General features: G+C 41.0%; 1 protein-coding gene across 1 annotated transcript; it reads right to left on the bottom strand.

The window, feature by feature from the left end:
• Positions 1 to 3,723: 3,723 nt before the first annotated feature.
• LOC110866632 (uncharacterized mitochondrial protein AtMg00810-like) lies at positions 3,724 to 5,028 on the bottom strand. The gene has a single exon (XM_022115775.1). It carries the CDS (start codon positions 5,026 to 5,028, stop codon positions 3,724 to 3,726), a length of 1,305 nt encoding a protein of 434 aa, XP_021971467.1.
• Between the last annotated feature and the right edge of the window lie 14,929 nt (positions 5,029 to 19,957).

Raw genomic sequence — 19,957 nt, 5'->3', positions numbered from 1 at the left:
ATTGTCAACTTTGCGACTTTCATATATTTTATATATTATAGTATGCATCTGTACACACTGGTTATCTTACAAAAGTTTTATTTTAAGTTATTTCACATGATTATATTTTTGTTATGTATTATTATTTTATTATTATTATTAAACAAACACACCACACAACCACATACTGTCCCTGGTAGCTGCCACTTCATAAACTACATTACCTCTCGTCGTATTTCCAGGAGATCTGTTCTCCCACTTCCCGGATTCTATTTCCTGCATCTACCAGCTCCTCGCCATAGTGGCGGAGTTCAACCAAGTTCTCATTACTCATAGGTGGGTTTGGTTCAGGCTCCGGATCGAACTGAGGGAAAAAGGTGTTAGGGTTATTTAAGAGATTCTGAAATTGCCAGTCAGTGGTCCACCATTCTTCCAGTTCTCCTTGTAGAGGTCGGGGGTTGACAATGGGATCTAGGATAGCAGGCTCTAGATCAACTGGAAGTTGTGACTCAATTGGGTAATTGAAGAGGTTTTCATCGGCAGGTCCGATGAGGTCACTAAGTTCCAGTTTACAATCCAGCTCCTCCCATGATGACATTTCCTGGGATTGCCTGAAACTTTCCCCAATCTCTATTCCTTTTCCCTTATCCTTGGGATCCTCAGTCTTTATAACTTTCTGTACCGCTGGTCTCTTCCTACGCACATGCCTCCAGCCTACAAACCTTCTTCTCTTTTTCGCCTTTGGTTTATCCTGTGGTTGGGCCTAAAACACCATGGGCTCTTCAACATCAGCCTGGTAGCCAGTGAAAGTGTCGGTAGTATCCATATCTGTGGTATGGATAGTAAAGTTTTGAAGAGCTTCTGATAGTTCATTCATGTTGTTAGCATACATGAAGAAACACACAAAATTCTAAGTTAAAACTTTGTAAACTCAAATTTCACAGAATCACAGAATGGCAATCAGAAAAATTTAAGTATTTCTAAATACTTAATTGGCTTAAATCAGTGGCTCTGATACCACCTTTTTCTGTCACGACCCCCGTCCCGGTTTAACCCGGTCCAGGAGCCGCGGGACAGAAACCCGTGGTATTTATTATTTAATTTGACAGCGGAAGTTTAACAGAATCTTTAAACTTGAAAATGCCCAATTATTTTATTTCATAATTTGGGATGAACTCCGTAATTTACAATAGAGGAATTTCACGAGGAAATTCCCTGTTTTACAAAACATGTTTATTTATTTAGCTGAGCCACCACTTCAAGCTTGTTAGTGCTCCGTAGCACTTTTCCTTGATTCACAGTAGGTCACTTGAAACATGTTTGAAAAATATTTTATCAGCGGGGAAATACTGGCGAGTCATTCAGGTTATATAAAATGACACCTTAGTTATTAATTACAGCATAAGAGCGATTACAATGGCTCCTATCTTATTTTTATCTGGCGCCGTGTCACACCCTGGTGACGATGGTCATACCACTATTGGGTCCTTTCACCCAAGTAATGATGATTATCACTGTTAAGTTTATGAACCTAACCATGAGAAATTAGTAATATGCACAATACCCCACTTGCCAGTGATTCAAGATAAACACGACTTAATCACGACTTAATCCCTGTAATTATAACTTTAAAAATAATTGAAGTATTGTAAAACACTGTTTAATAAAAAGAGAATGACTCACATTGCAAGTTTAGTTGGGCAGAGTTTAGCCTACTGATAAGCCTGATAACCTAATATAAACAACAATGCACACGAAACTAGGTAAGTAACTTAATACAACATCTACGATAAGCTCACGAGATTAAAACCCTCTACGACGAATGAAAAAGTATAGCCCAATTATGGGCAGCACTTAAACATCCATCGGATCGGTTTCAATCGATCGGACATTGTATCGTAGCAGTGATCGAGTTAATACCCTGTATCCGCGGCAGCGTTTCCCTAAGTAAAATTATGATTTTGAGCAGTAAACTTTGTTTTCGATTGAAATTTTCGAGCACAGAACAAGTCCCATGCACCAGCAATTTATAGCAGAAAAATAGGTTTTACGCGGCCCGCGTAAACCTTAAAAAGGACTTACGCGGCCCGCGAGGGCCCCTAGTCTACGTGTAGGGCTTGTGTGTCACGAGTAGGGCTGCCAAGTGTGCAACACGTGGCCCGGCATGCTTATCTGGTCAACTTTAAGTTGACGCGGCCCGTGTAAGCCTAAGCTTACTTTTACGTGGCCCACGTGAAACCCAGAAATCTTGATTTCTTGGTTTTTCATGCACATTAGGGTTTCAGGGGTCCGGATTTTTACTTACGGGTTGATTTAGGACATTTTTGCAGGTCCTTACATTTTGGTCCCCAATCTCTCCTACTATGATCAATTGTAATGTTCATAATTTATTTGGTTATCAGATTTTATTATTATTTTTTTTTTACAAAAATGATATCGTGACTAAATGCAAAGTTAAAAGTATATCGTCACTAAATGCATCAAGATAAACCTTTAATTATATAAGTGATGGTTATTGCTTTTACAAAAATGATCCGATATAATATATTTGGTAATTGACAATAAATATAATTCACTGCCATTATATATAACAATTCAGAAAAGGCATATTACTAGCAAAGATCTTCTTAGTTTATTCTTTTTTTTATGTTTTATGTTTTTATTTTTTTTCCTTTTTTTTACCCTTTCAGTATAGTATCACTTACACCTTTTACGTTTATAGAAGCTTTGTGAAGTGTTATTTGGACCCCCGTCGAATTTTAGGAGCTTATTTTTATGTACGTTGGTCACACATAAAATATTTCCGTACTTATTTTTATGTATGGTTTCAGTTGGTTTACGTTTTGGCAATAGATTTTCGTGCTTATTTTATATACGCGCGATACCATTTTTTATAATTTATAAAATATTATTTTATTACATGCTTTATTTAAGTACATTTCGGTATAAATTCAAATTGGTTTACGTTTTAACGTAAATTTTTCTTGTTAACGACTGGGGTGAAATATAATACATTTTTGTGCTTATTTTATATATGTTTTCAGTTGGTTTACCTTTTGACGTAAGTTTTGCTCGGAAATGAGTCGGGTGAGACATTTGACGGTACAAATTCGAGTTACTTTAGATTTCGAAGCCGCCGCAACACGCGACAGGTCAAAATTCTAGTTAACTAATATAATTAGATTATAAAGGTATATTTATAAGTTTAATAAATAATGTGAGTGTGGTTTAATAGCCATACGAAACCTAAGAATTATTCACGAAGCAACACGTGTGTTATGTATGCGCATGCATGACTTATCGGGTAAGAAGAGTATTTGCGTTCTTGTAAGTACTACACATGGTTCTAAAAAAACTAAATCGTAAAATGCACATCTCCGGTTGATTCAAGGCTATAATCACCATTTTCACCAAAATTTACAACTCTTACGATCATACGAGGATTCTTTTACAATACATTCCAATTGTTATGAAAATCTAATGAGTTGATTTGTTTTGTCGTCTTAATCCGTTTAAGAGAGTAATTTTAAGGGGTTGCAGGTGTGAGTTGTATAATTGGTAAATTTAATATAATCTTAATTAGTTCTATGAAATGATTTAGAAAAGAACATGCTTTTTGAAGAATATAATGGCTCAATTGAATTGTTTCATTGATTTACATCACAATATATACAAACTGTAATCCCATAAATTAGGGAATAACTAATTACATGATCTTATCTATATTTACATAAGGTATATCTATTACACCCCCGCAGTCGAAGCAAGAGGTGGACGAATGTTGAGACTGGAGCGGAAGTCGTCAAATAGAACCCGAGGTAATCCTTTGGTGAAGATGTCTGCAATCTGAAGTCGAGTTGGGGTGTGAAGTACCCGTATCGTGCCGCGTTGAACTTGCTCCCGCACAAAATGTATGTCAAGCTCGATATGTTTCGTGCGTTGATGCTGTACGGGATTACTCGATAGATAGATTGCACTGATATTGTCACAATAGACCAAGGTGGCCTTGGAAAGAGGTCGACGCAATTCAAGAAGAAGATTGCGAAGCCAGCAAATTTCAGCAACAACATTTGCAACTGCACGGTATTCAGCTTCAGCACTGGAGCGCGAGATGGTCGATTGCCGCTTAGATGACCACGATAACAGATTTGGCCCCATATAGACGCAATATCCCGATGTAGAACGACGGGTGTCGGGACACCCGGCCCAATCGGCGTCGGTATACGCACGAAGAGAAATATCCGAGCAGGATGATAAGGTGAGCCCATAGTCGGCAGTGCCTTGGATATACCGAATAATGCGTTTCAATGCCTGCCAATGATCAACACTAGGACGATGCATGTGAATGCATATTTGTTGAACCGCGTAACTAATATCGGGCCGAGTAAACGTGAGGTATTGGAGAGCACCCGCAAGGCTTCGGTATAGCGTGGGATCTTCAAACAGTGTACCAGATGAAGCGGCAAGTTTGGGCTTTGTATCGACTGGAGTACTGACCGGATTACATGAGGACATACCCGCACGGTTAACAATATCCAAGGCATAAGATTTCTGTGAAAGAAACATAGTCTGACCAATGCGAGAGACCGTAATACCCAAGAAGTAGCTAAGAGGTCCAAGATCTTTCATGGCGAATTCAGCCGCGAGGCTGCCCATTAGTTTCACTCGTAGTGAATCGGTAGACGTGGTGAGAATAATATCATCAACATAGATCAATAAATACGCAATATCACCCCCGTAATGATATGTAAACAGCGAGTTATCACATCGACTTTGCTCGAAACCCATGGAAGTAACAAAATCTGTAAATCTTTGGTACCACGCCGTTGGTGCCTGTTTAAGCCCGTAAAGAGACTTCTTGAGACGACATACGTGATTTGGATAGTCTCGGTGGCGAAACCCCATCGGTTGATACATGTATACAGTCTCCGTAAGATTTCCATGAAGGAAAGCATTTGTAACATCGAGCTGATGAATGGGCCAAGACTGTGATAACAACCGGACTGAAAGTTTCCCCGCAATCAATACCGACTTCCTGATTTCGACCATCACACACAAGCCGTGCCTTGTATCGATCTAACGTGCCATCGGACCTGTATTTGTGGCGAAAGAGCCACATGCTACGAATAATATGCATGTCAGGATGTCTCGGGACAAGTTCCCAAGTCTGATTTTTAATTAAAGCATTAAATTCGGTCTGCATGGCCTGAAACCATTCCGGTGTAGATAAGGCAACAGTGGGATTCTTTGGTATAGGCACAATGTGGGTCGAGGAGAGGTTGAAAATTTGTTTGGGTTTGGAGATACCCGACATGGCACGGGTTTGGATGGTGCGATGGGGTGGAACAGGTGGTGGTGGGTGTGGCAGTGGGCTAGGAGGTGGGCTAGGGAATGTAGGCGGTGGGCTGGTAAAGGGTTCATCGACCAATGATTGGGCCGAAGGGTTAGGTTGGGCCGGTTGGGGAGTGGTAAAGAGTGGGCTGGTTGGAGCAGTGGAAGTGGACGGGTGAGGGTGGGCCGGAGAGGGGGGAGTGTGCTGTAGCGATTGGGCCGTGGGGGTGGGTATGGGCTGCGGTGAGTGGGCTGTAGAGGTGGGTGGGGTTGGTGTGGGCTGTTGCGGGTGGGCCAGAGGGGTTGGTGTGGGCTGTTGCGGGTGGGCCAGAGGGGTTGGTGTGGGCTGTTGCGGGTGGGCCAGAGGAGTGGAAGGAGGTGAAGTATGTGGTTCGGTTGGGTGAGTAGGCTGGCGAAGGTAAGGGTGTATGGGGGTATCAAGGAATTGGTAGGAATTGGTTGTGGGGTTGTGAGGTTTGGAAAAGGGAAATATGGTTTCGTCGAAAAGAACGTGACGATTGATGGTAATGGTTCGGGACTTGAGGTCAAGGCATTTGTACCCTCGATGGTTCGTAGGATAGCCGAGGAATACGCATGGGTAGGAACGATAGGCGAGTTTGTGTATGGTTGTGTAAGGGATAAGGGGATAGCAAATGCACCCGAACACTCGTAAGTGATCGTAAGATGGCGAGCAATGGTATAGGCGTTGGGTGGGGGTTTGAAAGTTGAGTATTTTGCTCGGAATAATGTTTAATAAATATGTTGCGGTTTCAAGGGCATGATTCCAATAAGTGTTGGGAGTCGAAGAGTGGGCCAAAATAGTACGCATTAAATTATTGATGGTGCGTATTTTGCGCTCGGCTTTACCATTTTGTGAAGATGTATGAGGACACGAAAAACGGAAGTGCATGCCATGGGTGGTGCAAAACGTATGAAATTGGTTATTGGCGTATTCACGTCCGTTGTCACATTGAAATTGTTTAATTTTGGTGCCAAATTGGGTTTGAATGAAAGTGGTGAATTTAGCGAACATGGCATACACATCGGATTTGTTAGCTATAGGGTATGTCCATAAAAAATTGGTGTAATCGTCTAAAAATAAGACATAGTAACGGTGCCCCCCATTTGAAATAATGGGAGAAGTCCAAACATCACTGTGAACAATATCAAATGGCAAACGAGTAGTTGTATTAGAAGCAACAAAAGGAAGTCTAGTGTGTTTCCCAAAAATACAAGCACGACAAACTTTATTGTTTAAAGACCCACAAGAAATTGAAGAAGAAGTTTTTAAAGTTTGTAAAATAGCTGGGCCAGGATGGCCGAGCCTTTGATGCCAGATATCTTGAGAAATAGCAGCAAAAGTGGATGCGGTGGTGAGGTTCGTGATGTTGGACGGGTTGAGAGTGTAAAGGTCCCCCGAGCTATTGCACCGTAGGATGGGTTTCTTGGTCTTGAGATCCTTCACAGTAAAACCATAAGGGTCAAATTCAACAGATAAGTGATTATCAGTAGTAAAACGACGTACAGATATTAGGTTTTTAACAAGGTTAGGAGCGTATAAAACGTTGTTTAATTTAAAGGGAGGGAAAGGTGGGGGGAGGGTGATGTTGCCTTGTCCGAGTACCGGAATGGTTTTGCCGTTGCCAACAATAATGTTGCGAATAATGCCAGAATTAAAAAGAGACGGAAACTTATCAGATTGAGGAGACATAGTACCTGTCGCACCGGTGTCCATGGTCCATGACGAGTCGTTGTGATGAAGTGCCAAGTTGTAAAGTGCTTGGGCTATATCTGTTGGAGCATATCCAGTAGCATATGTCTGGGCCGAAGAGGGAGTGCTCGGTTTTGGGCCAAGGATTCCTTGGGCCGACTGAAGTTGAGTCGGTGGATCAGGATTTGGGTTGGATGGGTAGGGGCATGGGGGTGGAGACCATTGGGCCCAAGGAGAGTAGGTCGGCTGTGGTGGGTAGTAGCCGGCCCATGGAGGTGGCGGCCAGTAGGGTGTTTGGTAAGCGGGGTAGCGACCACGGCCATTGGAGGAACGACCGCGTCCGCGACCTCGGCCACGGCCTCGGCCACGTCCGCGATCAGAACCAACATGGTTGCGGGTTTCGGTAGGAGGGCGGCTAGGTGAGTCGGTGGTGGTGAGAAGGGCCGAGCCGGCGGTTTGAGCCGATGTCTTCGCCTGAGCGGTCTTCCGTTCTTCAAGCTGGCAAAGACGGGAGCGCGTGTTGTAGAAGTCCGGGAGCGGTTGAGTTTGTTGCAAGATTAGGGAGATGCTCTCATATTGGTCTGTGAGTCCGGTGAGAATCTGAAGCACGAGTTGATTCTCGGAGATGGTAGAACCAAGACTAATAAGTTGATCGTGAAGAAGCTTCATATGTTGACAATACTCGGTCATGCTGGAGAAGTTTTCGAGCCGAGAGTTGAAGAACTTGTTTTGTATAGTAATGGTGCGAGCAGCTTGGTTGTCGAGGAAGAGGTTCTTGAGACGGCACCATGCGTCGTGAGCGGTAGTGTTGGTGGTCATAATCGTGTGCATGAGATCTTGAGAGATGGTACCGTAGATCCATTGTAGAACAATGGAATCAATCCGATCCCATGACTCAAGATAGTTGGGTTTGGCAACCGGAGCTTTGTCTTTGTCTTTGTCGGCTGCTTCTTTGGTTGAGGAGGAGGATGTCGCATCCGCACGGGGCTGTAGGTGATCGAAAACATCGTACGCTTTGCAATGGAGGACAAAGAGTTCGGCCCAAGTGTTATAATGCTCGGTTTGACTGTCAAGGATTAAGGGTATAGAATTCTTGATATTATTGACTGTGACGGCGGGGTGAATGGGAGGAGATGCCATGGCCGGCCGAGAAGAGGAAGAAGGCCGACGGCAGTGGGAGAGAAAAGAAAATTAGGGTTAGGGTTAGGCTCTTGATACCATGAAGAATATAATGGCTCAATTGAATTGTTTCATTGATTTACATCACAATATATACAAACTGTAATCCCATAAATTAGGGAATAACTAATTACATGATCTTATCTATATTTACATAAGGTATATCTATTACTTTTTTTTAAAGGAAAGTTTTATAAAACCACTTTAAGTTCATCTTAATAAAAACATAAGAAATTGGTTTTTAAAACAAATACTTTTAAAGTTGTTTTATTTTATCATTAAGAAATTATAATATTGGAAAAAGATTTGTGTTTTAAAAAACCCAAAGAATTGGGTTGATCACCCAAAAATTATAATACAGTATATTTTATTTAATAAACAATATACTATATATATTGTACTATGTATTTTTGTATAATACATATAGTTATTTTGAAAACCAATAACCATAAATTCATGATGCAAGTAGATGCATCGAGTGTGCAGAGAAACTTGATAATAAGTACATCATGACACCTGTAATACATTTTTTTCTATAAAAAAGATGGGATCATGAACATCAAACGATAATAATACACCACTACGTACTACTATTAGTAATAGTAATAATTAAAAAATGAACAATTACAATTGACTTCAGTCTTTAGGTGAATAAGGTCATGTAAAAGTTCTTTAATGCTCAGATGTATTACAATTTACAAAGATTTTCATATAACTAATTATACTGTAAAATTGATTTTTTTTAATGACAAATGTTACATTACTCCTGTTACACCAATAAATAATAGGGTAAATCACACTTTTCGTCCTTTATGTTTATACCAGATTGCAATGGATAACCTTTAACTTTAATAATTACAGTCACAGTACTTTATTTGAAAAATTCGTTATACATTTCGTCCTTTAGTACTAACCATGTTAAAAATTTAAGTTAAGTCTGGTCATATGCACCTCATGTGAGGGCATTTTTGTCTTTTCATACTTTGTTTCTTCTCCTTCATGAAAGTCCTCTCTTTTTCTCAAACTCAGACTCCTCAACTCCAACAAAGCTCACAGATTTCAACACCAGTTTCAAGTTCCGTCAACACCTGCCATCATAAGTCTCTCTCACCTCAAACCGCCGGCACTTTCTCTCTCTAAACTCACCAATTTCCTCCCTCAAGATCCAACTTTGACATGCCAACCACCGAACACCACCACCATGCCACTGTTAACCACCGTTCACTACCCAAACAAAACCCTAAATTCTTATCATTACTCCTCAAACTCATCATCATGTTCCTTATTCTCTCAATCTTTATGGGCCTTGCTGCGATTATTCTACTCAACTTCCTCAATAGTCCTCATCACCGGCTCCGTTGCCACCATCACCACCACCACCGTAGACCAAAAAACATTCTACTCAACCTCCTCATCGCCGGCTCCGTCGCCACCACCGTAGACCGAAAAACAATTGCAAAATTTTCACACAACAGCAACAATCATTAAACTTTCAAAACCAGAAAAATCATCCTAAAAGAAAGAAAAAAAACCCAAAAATCAAACAAATTTCAAAACTTTAATCTATCAAACTCAAACACAGATTCTCAATAACCCAACTTCGAAATTCCCAAAAACTTAACTTCAAATCAAACAATACCATTAACCAGATCAAGAATTGTGGTTGAAGTGTTTGACTTGCGACCGTGAATAATGCCAGAAAAACATGATGCTCTGATGTAGAAGAGGATGCAGGTGGAGATGAAGATAGGTTTAGGTTGTGTGGGTTCGTGTTTATGTCATCCATTGTTGACCCGTTTGGACTATTGAAATCTTGGGTTCTTGATTTTAAGTTTTAACGGTTGGGTGGAAGAGGAAAGAACAGTGTGATGGCAGATGGTGGTGGGATGGGTTGGGGAAGAAAAGGTGGGTTTAGACTTTAGAGGGTGTTTGGTGGCAGGTGGAAGAGGAAACTTACTTTTTAGGTTTCTGTTTTTTTCTATTAAACTATTTTTAATTAAATTAGTAAAAAGACTAAATTACCCTTGTGTTATGACTTAACTCAAAATTTTAATTGGGTTAGTGGTAAAGGACGAAAGGTGTAATGAGTTTTTAAAATAAAGGACTGTGACTGTAATTATTGAAGTTAAAGGGTATCCGTTGCAACCTGCTACAAACATAAAGGACGAAAAATGTAATTTATCCTAAATAATAAATTACACCTATGTCAGAATTCGAACCCTTGTCTATTCTCCAAGTGACAAGAACCTCTACCACCCGGCTAGCTAGAATGACAAAAAAATGATTTAATTTATTACAGAATACATAGAAATGAACAATGACAATTGATTAAAAAGTAGGAAAAATTACAAGTTTTGTCCTTTATCTTTATACCACTTTTCAGGCGGTGTCCTTTTTAACGAATGTTGACAGACGGTGTCCTTTACTAGGTATTTTGTTGCAAGTTTAGTCCTTTACACCCAACCCAGTTAAAAAACCCTGTTAATTTTTGGCACGTGATAAGCACATGAGGGTAATTATGTCTTTTCCCACACCCCTTTACACCAACCCCATTTAATAACCCACAGAAACCCTTGTCATAACATCTTTCACCCCGATCGTCCCTCAGGTTTCACTCTTAGGGTTTCTACCACACAAAAGTTCTGATCAAAGAAGACGATGTCGCAGGACGATGAAGGATGGTACATTCGAGACCATCTTGACAATGATCAGGTTGTTGATCTGTATGGTGAGTGCTGCAACTTAAATTTGAAACCCTAGTTTTATTTTTTGAGCTAAAAATTGTGCATTTTGCAATGTAGTAGTGTATTAGTTGATAAATGCTTTGAATTTTGATTATTTGCAGATAGTTTTCCCCATATCTTCAGTTTCCGTATTCATCATGGTGGTAGGCTGACAGTACCTCCAGGACGTGAGTATGTAGGAGGCAGGGTAGATTACGTGGACTTGATCGACATAGATAAGTTTTCTGTGATTGAGCTTGATCTTCTGTTGGACCAGAGGGTGATGTTTTACATGAAACTAAGGGTGATGGTTTAGATGAAACTGAGGGTGAAAGAGAGGACATGGATGCAAATGATGATAGTGACAGTGATTATATTTTAGATGAGGAGAATACCATATCTGATCATGAAGTAGACATGAGTGATTATAGGATGCATATTGACACTGAAGTAGAGGATGTCTTAGATGAGCCACACCAACCAACTGAAGATGGGGATGTGCTAGATAATGATAGGTTTGACAGTGCGTCTAATTCTGATGGTAATAAGGCTGGCAAAAGGAAACACCTTTTGCACCAACTTAGGAGATCAAATGAAAACTTGGCAAACTTCTATATTGGACAAGAATTTGGAACCAAAGAAGAAGCAAAGAAACTGATAAAAAAAAACTTGTTGTAGAGACCAGAAGAGTAATTAGAATAACCAAGGATGATAAAAGGAGGGTAAGGGCTTATTGTCATGGCTCAAAGCCAGACTTTGAGGTTGATGATAGTGGTGTGCATGTTTCCAACCAAGCACAAACATCTACATGCAAAGATAAAGGAAAAGAGGCTGATTTAGGAACAAATAGATAAACTAGGGCAAAATCAAAGGAAAAAAAAGTTAAAGGGGTTGTTTTGGAAAAATCAAAAGAATCCGGGGCCCAAGAAAAAAGCAGTTCTGTAATGTGGGTGGTCGAGGGAAAAAGTCAAACCCACATCAAGATCAATGCCCTTTTGTCCTGTTTATTTCAAAAGAAAGAGAATCTGAAACTTGGTCGGTGAAAACACTTAATACCAACCACACTTGTGTACCAACCAGAAAACATTATGCTTGTACCTCAAAGTTTCTATCACAAGGAATGGTAGATCGGCTTGAAGACAACCCAGACATCCCTGTGAGGGCAGTTCAAGAACAGTTTCAAAGAAAGTATTCTGTGGGGATTTCTAGGATGAAAGCTTTAAGAGCTAAGGTAATAGCCAAGAAAAATGTTAAAGGAGACCATGCAACTCAATATTCTTTACTGAGGGACTATGCCAATGAATTAATTAACAAAAACCCAGGTACCACTGTGAAGATAGAGCTTGAGTTGGGTAAAAATCCTGGGGACCAAGAAAGACAGTTTAGAAGAATCTATATATGTTTGGCAACTTTAAAAGAGGGTTTTAAGGCACTTGGTAGGGATTTATTGGGACTGGATGGGGCTTTTATGAAAGGGTCATTCCCAGGCTAGATGCTAACTTCAGTCGGTGTGGACAGCAACAATGGAATATACCTAGTTGCTTATGCAATAGTCGAATATGAAAATCTCAGCTCATGGACATGGTTTTTGGAGCTCTTGGCAAGTGATCTTTATTTGGGAAGTAACTCAAACTTCACATTCATAAGTGATAGACAAAAGGTATCCCCTTTATTACTTTCAAGTATTTTACTTAAACTGTTTTCATATTACTTTCAAGTTTATTGATTATGTTGGTTGTATATTAGGAAACAGGGAATACTGCAAGCAGTTACAAGGTTGTTTCCCTATGCTGAGCACAGATATTGCCTTAGAAACATCTATGAGAATATGAGGGGAACCTTTAAAGGAGATCTGTACAAAAACATGCTCTGGAAGTGTGCTTCTGCTACTACTATTCCTGAATTTCAAACAACCATGGATGAGTTGAAGGCCTTTAACAAGAAAGCACACTTGTGGTTGTCTAAGATCCCACCTTTACACTAGACAAGATCACACTTTTCTGGTATGTTACTTATTCATAGATATTCTAGTATGTTATATTCAACTATATTGAAGTAATTTTTCCGTTATAACAGGTAGGGCAGTGTCTGATGTTTTATTAAACAATATGTGTGAGTGTTACAATGGAAATGTGATTGAAGGCAGTGACAGGTCCATAATATCTGCACTTGAGTACATCAGGGAATATCTTATGAGAAGGATTGTGACGGTTTTGAAAGTAATAGAAAAGTGTGATGGATTTCTAACACCAAGAGCCATAGAACTGTTAGAGGGGATCAAGAAAGACGCAAGTCACTATCATGTTCAGTGGAACGGAGGGGAGGGGAGTATTATGAGGTTAGTAGGAAACCCAAATCATGCTCATGTGGTGAGTTTGGCTACAAGAACATGCAGTTGCAGGGGTTGGGAAATAACAGGTAAGAAACTATTTCCTATAGTTTCATGGGTCAAACTGTATGGTGTATGGTATAATGTATATGCCTTTTTCACAGGGTTGCCTTGCAGACATGCTGTGGCTGCACTTTGGTGTATGGCTGAAAATGGAGGAAGGGTTAGGGCTATAGAGAGTTGGGCTCATCCAGTGCACACAATGGAAAGATGGAAGCTGGTGTATTCTCAGTTTCTCACAAGATAGACCCATTGAATGGCAGGGCTTTGTGGACAAAAATTGAACTTCCGACAATTATCACACCACCAAAGCACCATAATCAGGTGGGAAGACCAAAGAAGTTAAGGAAGAGGTCTGCGGCTGAAATTGAAGACATGACACAGTCCGGAAATTTGACAAAAAAGCACACTCAAGGAGCATGTAGCAAGTGTAATCAGACAGGCCACAACTCGAGGACCTGCAAGGGGAAAAGTACGACGGCTGGAACAAGTGTGAAGGCTAGAACTTGTCACACCCCGAAAATCCACAAGCGGAGTATCACCGCAGGAGGCGTGACTGACCAAGATCCAGCCACCAATCATATTGAACGATGTAATAAAATAAACAAAAGTCCAACCACACAATATAATTGGTGTTCAACACAAGTTAATCAAATTCAAGTTACTAGCGGAAGCATAAAGTTTAAAAACCAAAGTATAAGTTTAAATGTTCATGCAGTTTAACATGGCACACATCGGTCCATGTCCCACAACGACTCCTGCTCCCCTACAAGCTCCAGCTAAACCTCTAACGACCTGCAAGGCATGTAACAACGAGTCAACAACAAAGTTGAGCGAGTTCACAGTTGGTGTTCGTTTTAAAGTTGTTCCAAAACCATAAGTTCATTCGTAAACCATGTGTTAACCAATTCCTTGTTTCCCAAACCATAACCAGTGGGGGCTTCCCCATGCGAACCACTAGACCCGTTACCATATCGACCACTGACTGAAGTAAGTTAGTGCCCTAACGTCAATGTCTATCATCATTGACTAGTGCCCGGATCCATTAGTTCACGTCTGTCCTCTGCGACACGGTGTGAGGCTTGTCAAGCCTAAATAACACAATCTAACTAATGACCCGCTCACCATTGGCCCGGCGATTAAGTCGATATAAAATGAGGGACTTCATGATAGAGATTTTGGTCTAGTATCAATGTTATCATCCTTCAATAAAGAGGATGTGGTACGTGTCCCCAAACCAGGAGATCACGCAGGTTCCGATTAAATTCTTAGTACATGTTATCACCCTTCAATAAAGAGGATGTAGTACGTGTTCCAAACCAGGAGGTCACGCAGTTTCCGATTAGATACTTTACCCATTCCCAACCACCGGGAATCCCATGCCTTATAGAAGTGTGAACTCACCTTGGTTTGCTCGGTATGACTAGCTATTCGTTCAAACTTATTCAGTCAAAGCCTATAGTATTCATGTATTCACAATCAGTTTTTGTTCGCATTGTATTCATGTAAATTTACGATCTTGGAGTGCATGCAAAGTAATGACCATTGTTTAACACATTGCAGTTATACTACACAATCAAGTACACAGTTCATGTTCATGTTTCGCATGCAAAATCCATATTTCCTTAATCATGATCAACATCATAAACAGTCAGGTAGTGAGTATTCAGGTTTCATACACATGTTAAATACTGTCTGTTGTGAATTATGTACTGGACGGCGAAACTCCAGATGACGGAACTCATAATGTTTCGTCAAGATGCTAAGTGGCGAAACCTATAGGGTTTCGCCGAGATCCTAGGTGACGAAACTCATTGGGTTTCGTCGACCAAATAAATGGCGAAACTCCCTGAGATGTTAACAGTTTCAATCATAGCCTTAACTACGTACTCCCGTAAGTCTCGCAAACGCTTCCCAACTTCCCCCAAACAGATCAAACAAGCGATCCTAACATAAACCCTAGGTTAACAGATCATCATCAAGCATGTATCATACCACTGATTCATCAATATACAAAAACAACTGATAACATATACGGTAAATATCAAACAAGAACATCAACTATGAGCAGTGGATCATGAATGAATACAAATCATAGGGGCCTCAACTGTAAGTTCCAATCCAATTGATTAATCATTGATCGATTATCTAGTTGCTAATTATCGGTCACATATAATAATCAAGTATTAACAATCCACATGTTCTAACATATGATCATAGTCATAAGCCCTAATTTACACACCATCCACAACCGATATAATCACGTAGATCTAATGACTTATTCACAAAATCATTGATGTGTGTAAAATGCAACATATAAAACACATCATTTAAGGCATAAAACTAACCCTTTTTAAGTACTAATGTTGGAAAAAGAGTGTTTTTGTCTTCCTTTTGTATTTTCAGGATGAAATGAGCTCAAAATCACAAAAGAAGCAAAAAGACCACTAATTCTACCATAAATACAAGAAAAGGGACAAAAAGTAAACTGCCCGGACCCTCAACAGCACCTCCCAAGACAAAGAGAAGAGAACAGAGCCTGAACACGCCCCGTGTCCAGTGAACACGGGGGCGTGCCCAGGAAGCAGCAGAAAAGACAAACCAGTAGAAGCTTCCATTGCTCACCACGGGGCCGTGCCCAGCGGACACGGGGGCGTGTTGAAAGTACAGCAGGCGCATTAATTGTAATTCGCAATTACAATTAATGAAGAGAGAGAATGTCAGACGGGCACGGGGCCGTGTTCAGCGAACACGGGGCCGTGTCCAGCGTTCTGTTCAGCCTATAAATAGAGGAGCTTGGTTTCATTCTCTCTCATCCCTTGGCACACCACCTCTCTCACACTTCATCCACCACCCACCACCACCATAACACCATCATCCACCACCATCATCCATTGTCCATCATAGAGTGTGTGAGTCGTCTCGGGATCCAAGATTGATCGTAAGAGTTCTTGACAATCAAGGCCATGTTTGCCTAAGTCTCTTACATCACTTGGTGAAGACAAGTGTTTAGTATAATACTTTTTATTTTTAATCTTTTGCACTTTTTATTTGGTTTTGTATTAATGACTTTAATAACTAGTTACTTATGTTGAAGGTGATCTTTCCTTATCGTTTGTCCGTGGTGTCTTGGCATTATTTTACTGTCTATATAAAATAAAAGATTTTCACCATTCATATCTCCACGGTCTATATGGAGGTATGTTGGCTACCTGGTCGGGGGTTAAGGGAACGGTTTGGTAAAGGTCTTGCCCTTGTTCAGCGTTTAGAGGTCCTGCTTGGGACCTGGGTCAAATTTAGTAGGATCTCCTTCAATGCCCATAGGTATTGGATGGCGGGGATCCAAACTCTTTGACCCCCTCATAAGCTAACTACTATTAATACTATAACCCGGCTATTTAGGACTGTATCCCTGCTGACTCAGACTACTTAGCCGAGGGTAACGTCACCGCCAAAAGCGGGGCCTACCATAATTTGCATTAATAACTTAATTCATTATCTTTCAATAATCCGACCCTTTAGGATTGTATCCTTGCTGACTCAAACTACTGGGTTGAGGGTAACGTCGCCTTCAAAAGAGGGGCCTACTACAATAACTAAGATAATCTCTTAAACAAGTGCAAAAGTGCGAAAATAATCAAAGGTTATACTAATACACGTGTCGGATCCAAGTGATTCATCTTGTCTATCTGTTTTTATTTTATTTTATTTTTCAGCATTTAGTTAGTTTTTATTTTTCTTAGTTTAAAACATTTTTCTAACTTTTTGATTTGATTAGACGTTGAGGATAAACCGGTATTAAAAGCTCTTGTGTCCTTGGACGACCTCGGTATCTTACCAACACTATACTACGTCCACGATGGGTGCACTTGCCCATATGTGTGTTTAGTGTTAGTAAATATCGTGTTTTATAAATTTAAAACTTGGCTAAAAGTGTAAAAAGGGCTTAAATATATATCTAAAAATATAACACACTTCACGCACATCAAGTTTTTGGCGCCGTTGCCGGGGACACAAGGATTTTAAGAAAGTTAGGAATCAATGGCCTAATCATCTTTTTATTTTTCTTTAATTTTTAGGATTTTTTTTAGATTTTTCAGCTTCTGCAGAGCTCAGCACGGGGCCGTGCCCGCTGAACACGCCCCCGTGCCCAATCATTGGAACTGGCAATCCTGTTTTATATCAGACAGTAGGCTGAACACGGGGCCGTGTCCACTCAACACGCCCCCGTGCCCAAGATTCAGTTGCTGAAAACAGAACCGTTTGATCCCGGCGGTTGGTAACTTCTGATACAAACATGAGTAATAGTGATTCTTTTTACTTTCGGCACTCTTATGGTTTGTGGTGTCAAATATGTGGAGGCGAACACGAGGAATTAAAATGTTTCTTCCTCACTTATAGGCCACACTATATAGACCCACCAATTCCTTGTAGCCTTAAGAGGGGCGAAAGTAAAAATAAACACTATTTCTCCCTCGAATGCGCCCAACCGGATATTCTAGGAGATATGCTCCTTGACGAGCTATTTCAACTAGAAGAACTACTTCTAAATTGGTCAAAAGAACTTAGGAAGGATTTCTTAGATCCATCCCAAGACGATGACCATGAGGAAATGTTGGAACCGCATTCTGACAACCTCGTTGCTCCAAAAAATACCTTTCTTCCTAGACAAGACATGGACGATAGTCGTCCCTGTGCCGATTGTGCCGTGAAGGACTCCCCATCGACCTCGTTCGGTGCATACATAGACCTGAGCGATTCGGCATACACCTTCTTTAACGAGAGCCCGGGAAAGGGTTGGACTTGTCCACCTAGAATGAAAATAGGAATTACCCTCACCGACAACCTCTTGCGTTCTCGCCTTAGTATAGGACAATTAAGGTATCTTAGGCACTTTGGGGTTGTTCCAACAAGTCAGGAGCCACCCGATATAAGTAAGCGCCTTAGAAAAGACAAAACTCCACGAGACAGCCCTCCGACACGGGGCCGTGTCCGGTCACCACGACCCCGTGTTCGCTCAGAAGATTTTCTGCTGATTCTGTCAGAATACGGACAAAATGTGTCAGGATTTTCTCTGCACACGGGGCCGTGTCCGGCGGACACGGGGCCGTGTTCAGTGTGCTGTCGTTTTCTTTAAATGCAGCCTGAATCCTGCTCATTTTTGACCACTCCACCAAGCAGAGATCCCTGGAATCTTCACATATACCATCCTAGGTAAGTACCAAAAGAAGGTTCCTAAGGACCATCTTATCTTTTCCACTTTTGTTCATTTCCTCTTCTTCCAAAAATTTTTTCAAACCCTACCTCCATGGAAGCTTGGAAACCCATGATTCCAACCTTCTATGCAAGGTTTGTAGGAATTTTCGCTATGGATTCTTGTCTAAAGTTAGTTCCATGACTGTGTTTTTAAATTATCTAAGCTCATAACACGACGAAAGTATATAGAAATAATTTAAAAACCTAGAACCATTAGACAAAAAATTCCTGCAGACAGTGAACACGGGGCCGTGCTCACTGAGCACGGGGCCGTGTTCGAGGTACTGTTTTGTAAAAATTTAGTTCTTCGGCTTATTTCGCAGAAAAATGGCCAGCCGGAACAGCGGAGCATCTTCAAGGAATAACCGAAATGGAAGGAGATCATCCACCGCAGAGGATTCCCTAGTAAACTACGTTTACGCTTTAAGGGAAGCCGTGGACGAATTGACAAGTGTAGAAGAAGCTTTGGTGGATCGCGTTAATCATCTGACGATAAGTTTGGAGGGCTGCCTGCAAGAAGTAAACCTTCTGCACCAAAGGATAAACCTTCTTGCTTCCCCGCCTTTGGTTCCGGTGATTACACACAGGGCGTGGAATGTGGTACCCGAGGTTATCATCCCAGCAGAATGGCACGCCTTGCACCAAGTATCGCAACCAAGGGTAGTGCAAGGAGTCCCGGTAAGCGCTCCTCCTCAAGATACCGACGAGAATGAAGCTACCTTCTACCTCCCAAGGGAGATAGAAGAATGGCTTTGAGTGAGAACCTAGGAGCCATGGGCTGAAGAATGTTTCTACATCGGGAAGCTATCTCCGAAATTTTCCTAAATAAGTAGAACCTTTATGATAACCTTATGAACCCCTTAGTTAATTAACTATATTATGTAATCTCTCTATTAGCAATGTTATGATGGTTTTTATGATTTATGGACTCATGGTGGTAATGGATGAAAAAGGGAACGAGAAAAAAATGGAACCATGCAGAAGAACAGAACAAACCGACAAAAATCTCCATAACAGAAGGCTCCACACGGGCCGTGCCCAACCAACACGGCCCCGTGCTGAGCCCCCTGCAGGAAATCACCCAGTTCAGGTAACTGGACACGGGCCGTGTTCAGCGAACACGCCCCCGTGTCCAGGCTTCTGTTTCAATTCTATAATTTTTGTTACTGGCACTTGACCACGGGGCCGTGCCCGGTCAACACGGGGCCGTGTCCAGAGTGCCAGTAACACAAATCTTTGTTTTTAAACACACTTTTACATATTCTAATCAACCAAAAACTCTATTTTTGGACACATTGAGGACAATGTGTAATTTAAGTGTGGGGGGGATGCTAAAACCTTGGAATTTTGCAAAATCCTAAAACAAGCCTTACACAAAACTCTATTGGA

This window comes from Helianthus annuus, chromosome 7 (genome assembly GCF_002127325.2).
Source record: "Helianthus annuus cultivar XRQ/B chromosome 7, HanXRQr2.0-SUNRISE, whole genome shotgun sequence".
NCBI classification, from domain to species: domain Eukaryota; kingdom Viridiplantae; phylum Streptophyta; class Magnoliopsida; order Asterales; family Asteraceae; genus Helianthus; species Helianthus annuus.
The sequence above is the reverse complement of the archived record's forward strand: the minus strand, read 5'-3'. Positions and strand labels throughout refer to the sequence as shown.

What these genes read in the sequence shown, in the direction of transcription:
- LOC110866632 (XM_022115775.1), bottom strand. Translation starts at nt 5,028, where the DNA reads ATGGTCGAAATCAGGAAGTCGGTATTGATTGCGGGGAAACTTTCAGTC.